General features: G+C 42.8%; 4 protein-coding genes across 4 annotated transcripts; 3 read left to right on the top strand and 1 right to left on the bottom strand.

The window, feature by feature from the left end:
• The first annotated feature begins 1,873 nt into the window (after positions 1-1,873).
• Positions 1,874-2,492, top strand: PHALS_15069 (dynein light chain flagellar outer arm). Its single transcript, XM_024722664.2, has one exon. It carries the CDS (start codon positions 2,031-2,033, stop codon positions 2,298-2,300), a length of 270 nt encoding a protein of 89 aa, XP_024573718.1. The 5' UTR covers positions 1,874-2,030; the 3' UTR covers positions 2,301-2,492.
• Positions 2,493-3,383, bottom strand: PHALS_04947 (zinc finger an1 and c2h2 domain-containing stress-associated protein 16-like; the record flags this gene model as incomplete). The annotated part of the gene is made up of 1 exon (XM_024722665.1): positions 2,493-3,383. The coding sequence occupies one exon, from the start codon at positions 3,381-3,383 to the stop codon at positions 2,493-2,495; it is 891 nt and encodes a 296-aa protein (XP_024573719.1).
• Positions 3,384-3,573: 190 nt separating this feature from the next.
• Positions 3,574-3,988, top strand: PHALS_04948 (ribosomal protein l35; the record flags this gene model as incomplete). Its single annotated transcript, XM_024722666.1, has 3 exons — positions 3,574-3,587; positions 3,646-3,835; positions 3,896-3,988. 3 exons carry the CDS (start codon positions 3,574-3,576, stop codon positions 3,986-3,988), a joined length of 297 nt encoding a protein of 98 aa, XP_024573720.1.
• Positions 3,989-4,675: 687 nt separating this feature from the next.
• Positions 4,676-4,914, top strand: PHALS_04949 (uncharacterized protein; the record flags this gene model as incomplete). Its single annotated transcript, XM_024722667.1, has 2 exons — positions 4,676-4,789; positions 4,819-4,914. The coding sequence occupies 2 exons, from the start codon at positions 4,676-4,678 to the stop codon at positions 4,912-4,914; spliced, it is 210 nt and encodes a 69-aa protein (XP_024573721.1).
• Between the last annotated feature and the right edge of the window lie 1,065 nt (positions 4,915-5,979).

Here is a 5,979-nt window from a genome sequence, read left to right on the forward strand (position 1 = left end):
CATAGCGATATGATGTTGTCGGCGGTGGAGCGAAGACGGTCACACCCTCAACCTCAATATCTTGCATTGTCAGAATCGGCTGTTTTGAAGAAATATAAGATATGGATAAGATTTTTTTCAAAGCGTCGCGGAGCTTAAATAGATTATTGCTCAAAGGATTTAGTGAAACACCTTTCCGTATCTTCAGATTTAATATGATGTATTATCACAAACTACCGCATTAATATCAGTGTAGCCGGTAAAGCTTCTTTTTAAATAGCAAAGATATAAAGGCTTGATATCACAAACCTTTCTTGCCACTGCGATTTCCAATTCTCTACGTCATAAGGATGACGGAAATGGTGTCAAGCCATTTATGGACGTGACAGTTATCACTTACATATGTATAGTGAACAAAGGATCTAAGTGAATATTCTCTTCGGTTCCAACCAACAATCCAACATGCAGAAATTTTCTGCAACCTCGTGTCAAAAGAGAAGAATGGAAAAATATCGTCAAATTTTGATTTTATATGACTAGTATGCGGTATCTACACAATCAGCATTCTGAGTTCGCGTGCAGCTCTAAATAAGATGTCAAGTAAGTAGACAACTAGAGAAATTGAGATTAGTTGAATTACAGGACATCCAAACTGTTATATCTCCTTTGAATCTACTACGGATAATCCAAAATTCTGATTTGCGATAACTTTTGAGCTCATCTAGCACGGCAGATCGCTAGACGTCTTTAGTGGGGCAAGAGGTGGAAGATGCAGTCCAGTGAATCATAAACGCATTCAGCATTTCTTGCTAACGATTACATGCTACGATGGAACAGTCCAATGGAAAAAGTCTTATTTATGGTTTCTGGTGTAGAATGATCGATACTATTTCTTACTCTCACGCTGAGGCAAATGTTCAAGCTTCATAAAAAATGAAGTGCTTTTATTTATGAAAAATCGCAGTGCGTGGAGGTAAGGCAAAGTTTGTATAATGTTACAATATTATAAGTGCAGAAGATTTAGCATTACCAAGCTCGAACACACCTTGAGTGCGCTCCTTAATATAAGCGATAAGTTTTTCTTGATTTTCAGTCCTCTGAAATGACCTACAACTAAAACATTTAGCGCAAAGACCAACTTCTTTAATTCAAATAAATACGTGATGGTGCAGCGAAATATTACAGAGTTTGATGTGTGAGAAATAAAAATGATCTCATTCAATGCTGAGTAAAGAACTCGAATAAAAAATAAATGTCGTTAATGTATTTTACCGATAGGCCTTCTTGGAGAAGTCTATCACTGCTAATTTATTACAATTTAGATTATGAAAGATCTGTAGTACCAAATTGATGTATGGTTTGCTTCTTGTGACGACAACCTGATAAAAAGGAAGAAAGGAAATGAACATTGCTTAAGCTGGTTTTATACAAATAATTTATGCCAAAGATTGATATTGACAGATTTCTAAGCGTGTAATTTTCTACAAAATTAGCGTAAAAATCTATACTGTTCTCGAAAATTTTGTTAACATATTATTCCGCTGCTAGTCGAATTTGTACTTTGTCTTCCGCGCCAGTCGGAGCACACAAATCTAAGCAGCCAGCTAAAGAGAACCCTAAAAAAAAACAATCAGTCTGCGAAGTGGTATCTCTTGTATCGGGAAGAATGCTGTCCAATGTATCTCGAAAGTACTAGGTAGCCAGGAAACAAGGTAGCGTGATTTGAAATCTGACCACGATTTTGATAACATATACAATTGATATTAGATTGCTTGACATCATGCATTTTAAGAGGAGGAGAATGGAACTTATATAACTCTGCGCCAGCTAAGTACGAGTATCGATTTGCGCCATATTTTGTGTAATCTAAACACATATTTTTTTTTGTTTGGACGATTGCTAAAGTGCACCACATATACTCGTCAAATTCGTTTTGATTCCAATCCGTTTCGTGTCTTTCCAGCAAAACCGCAAGGGGAGAAGGCACATCAACCCTTTCGCCTTCTAGATCAGCTAACCAGTCGCGACATCAAAAACGAATTGATAGCATCATGACAGAGCGTAAAGCTGTGATAAAGAATGCAGACATGCACGAAGATATGCAGCAAGATGCTGTGGATTGTGCCAGCCAGGCATTAGAGAAGTACAACATTGAGAAGGATATTGCCGCTTTTATCAAGAAGGAGTTCGACAAGAAATACAATCCAACGTGGCACTGCATTGTTGGACGCAACTTTGGTTCATATGTGACACATGAAACCAAGCATTTTATATACTTTTACCTAGGCCAGGTTGCTGTTCTTCTATTCAAGTCTGGATGAAATGACTATTTAGTCTCAATCACGTGCAGTCAACGACTCACTACACAGCAAAGAGAAGCAGTGATTCCAAATATATTAATATATTGTTGTGGCTAGACCTTAAGCGTGACTTTAGGCAGACTACTATTCATATTGGCCGAACAGATAATATTTCGATAGCATACAGTCTTCATTGCTTTTGTTTATTCTAATCTACATGACACTACATTTGTCTCGATCCCCTCCACCTGTGCTACCATCACGTCCTGAAACGACAGCTCCTGTATGGGCTGTCTCTGCATGTTGGATAAGAGCAATCAAGGTAGGAAAGATTGCGTGGCACTGAGGACATACTTCGCTATGATCAGGAACAGAGCTCGCAGCTGTCTGTGTAGTAATATTAGTTGTCCCTCGGATATTTGACGTTTCCGGATGAGCATGATTCACGTGCGCAATCAGCTGGCTCACATACGCAAACTTTTGCTGACACATGGGGCATTCCTCGGAGGTCGTAGTGACCTTTTGCACGATTGAAGAGACTGCTGTCTTGGTTCCAGTAACTACAGAAGATGCGGCAGTCTGCGCATTTTTTTGAAAATTCGACAATTGCTTCGGAATAGCTGCACTCGTACTGCTGGTCTTCAATCCTCCTAGCCACTGCTGTCGTTGGTTCTTACGCTTCCTCTCGCAGTCATGATCTGGCTCAAATCTGTGCTTCAAACATACATCGTGTGCACACTTTTTGCAATGAAATTGATTCGATACAAGCAGCGACTCTCGACAGCCATCAGCGGCGCAACGTTTTTTCTTGGGCTTGTTTTGCAGTCTCAGCTGTTGCTGCTTGAACTTTTCACGCGTACACTGGCCCACACGTACATGCTCCTCCCAGACAGCATTAACTTCCTGTTCAGCTGTCCAATGGATCATCTGTTTGCACACGGGACATTGAACAACACGACGGTCACGGCTGCCTGCTTTAGAACACTCGTGCGTGTCATAGCTACGATGATCAAGGCAAAAGATGCCACTACAACAGTCACACTTGAACGGCAAGAAATCCTGCTGATGACATGCAGGCATGGAGCAATGGGCACCAACGTCCATACTGGAGATAGTAGGTAGAGCGATAGAGCAGTGGCAGAATGGATTATGATGCAGTGGATTTTCTCTTTAAAAGTAGGAATAAAGACTCGAGGAATAGTAAGCTCTAAACTATTACTTATGATCATGTAAACAGCATTTATCGTCCAATCCGAAGCGAGAGTGATTATCCATAAATTCATTGGAGACCGCAATGGCGCTCTTCCGGTACGCTTCCTTGCATCCCCTATTGTATTATTACTTTCTCATGGACCATTCGCCATAGTTCTCTTTTCCAACATTACAAGGCTTTGCATGTTGCACGTCCCACTCCGCCGTACTTCTCTGCCGTCTTGTCAGCCCCCAGCCCTCCTTCGCTATTAGCAATGCGTGCGGCAATTGTTTTTCCACAACTTCAATTTCGTGCCATGGGTTACAAACTTAAGACAAAGGCAGCGGTTAAAAAGCGCTTTAAGGTTAACAAAAATGGCCTAGTTAAGCGTGCTCAAGCTAACAAGCGTCATATTGCTACCAAGAAAACGCGCGAGCGTATACGCCGCCTCGGCCAGCCCGTGTTTGTGCAAGGCAAGATCCGTAAAAATATCCTTCGAATGCTCGGGAAGAAGTGAAACATAAGCGGTAGTGCAAGGATGCTAGATAGAATGCTGTCGGCTTGTGGATAGGATGAGTAGAAAGTTGACCGCCACAATTCAGATATTGGATAACTTAGCACTTCCAAGTAACGGCAAAATAGTGATATTTGTAATTAATTTTTCAACTTGTTGTTTGATCTTATGAATTTTTAAATTCTCCCCTTTTAATATTAATCTCTAACTTATTATGATAATTTCCTGATGCTATCTAAGAAATTCACTCGAAGATCAAGATGCTGAGCACGACCCGATACAAATTCGCCACAACGTTGTGGGTAATATAGAGACGGAAGGAAATAGATCTATGAGAAAAAGTAATCTATATGCATTATCGGAATACCTTATGCAACGAGTGTACTCTCAAGCTTTCGTCGAACTGTACAACGCGCTTGCCGAGCATACAAGTTACATCAACCACATGACTGGCCCTGATCTAAACTAAGCAGCCATGTGTCACGCCAGCAATCGTCAAGATGAAAAATTGCGCATGAGAAGCGAACAGTAGTGCCCTTTCTCGAAGAATAAGGCATTTTAACATGGGAAGAACTCAAACGACGAATATCGCGAGTCTTAGCACCACTTAATCAGAATGACCTCGTGCGGACGTAGCTCTTATCTCTTCGTGAAGGCAAGATGTTACTCTTGCATTTATATCCAATAATGATGAACATTTATAAACGAGATACCAGCTTGCCTTTTATGGAATCAGTGTCAATTACTGCTTTCATGAGGTACGGCCCGCGTAAAGGTGCTCCACGAATACCCGACCTCGTTGAAGTGAGCGATATGTGTTTTATTGAAAGCAGAGCGAAAATATCAGTCCGCAAGGATTGGCAGAAGTGCAGAAGATAGAGGTTAATGACAGCAACAGAGGCAATGAATCTCAACCAAGCGGAGTATGAAGACAGTAATCTCAACACCAGATATATACGATCTGCGTATCTTCTAAGAGGGGTGAAAAGGCCGAGCTCCTTCACAGAGTCGTTTATCAAACCCCATCACAAGATGAAGGGCTTAACGATGTCCAGTACATTGACCGTACCGGACCGGTGCCCTCGTTAATAGCGCTTCTGCTTCCTAGCATAGGTGCGTTCATGACTCACCAAAGCTTCACCAGGAGACATTGGCGTAGCGCCCAAGGTCTTTGACATCGAACGAATCCATGGCCCATGGTGTACGAACCATGCCATACCAAGGATAAGGTTATACCTTGCATCCAAGTCTAAGTCTAAGCAGCATTCCACGCTACCAAGTCAAGAAACATGACACCGAGGTCCACGGGAACCCTCCGCACAATGACTCAGGTCCCCGTCGCATAGCGAACAGTGATGGTGTCACTCGACCGCGCTTCCAGCGCCACAGCATACAGATCACCCCGCACCTACTGAGTTTTTTAGTTTCCTGTGACTGGTAAAAGCGAGACGTTGGTTCGATGAGCTTTTACGCGCCTTGCGCAGGGGATAATAAGTTCGTAGGTGACGGGTGTCTCTGCAGACGAACACTGTCGGGTTTTCACACGCTGCTCGGCAGCTCGAAGCTCTCCCTCTTCTTTTTCAGCAAAGCTGAGATCCATTGGCTCAGGCCTGCTCGACGATCTCTGAGGACGTGCATTCCAACCATTTCGTGCCGACTTAAAGTTGAATTCTGCATACAATGCCACGATTACCGCTTCTTCAAAAGAAGACGGGTGCACACTGAAGACTTCCATTCGGACCACGCAAGTGCGGAGGCCCTTCATGAAGGTGGTCACTAAGACCGCCCTGGGGAGAGGATCGGCCGCCATCCCGGCAATAACAGTTCCTCAATCTTGGAAAAATTTTAGTAACTCCTTGTTGCCATGTCGGGCAGCAATCGCACACGATATGTGTAACGGGGTTACATGAGAGTGACCCGTCACTCTCCCAAGGGGTCTGTGGTGTGGCATACACCACAGCTACTAGATGGGTACATGGCTTGAGAGCCATGTA

This window comes from Plasmopara halstedii, assembly GCF_900000015.1.
Source record: "Plasmopara halstedii genome assembly, contig: Scaffold_287, whole genome shotgun sequence".
Taxonomy (NCBI): domain Eukaryota; phylum Oomycota; class Peronosporomycetes; order Peronosporales; family Peronosporaceae; genus Plasmopara; species Plasmopara halstedii.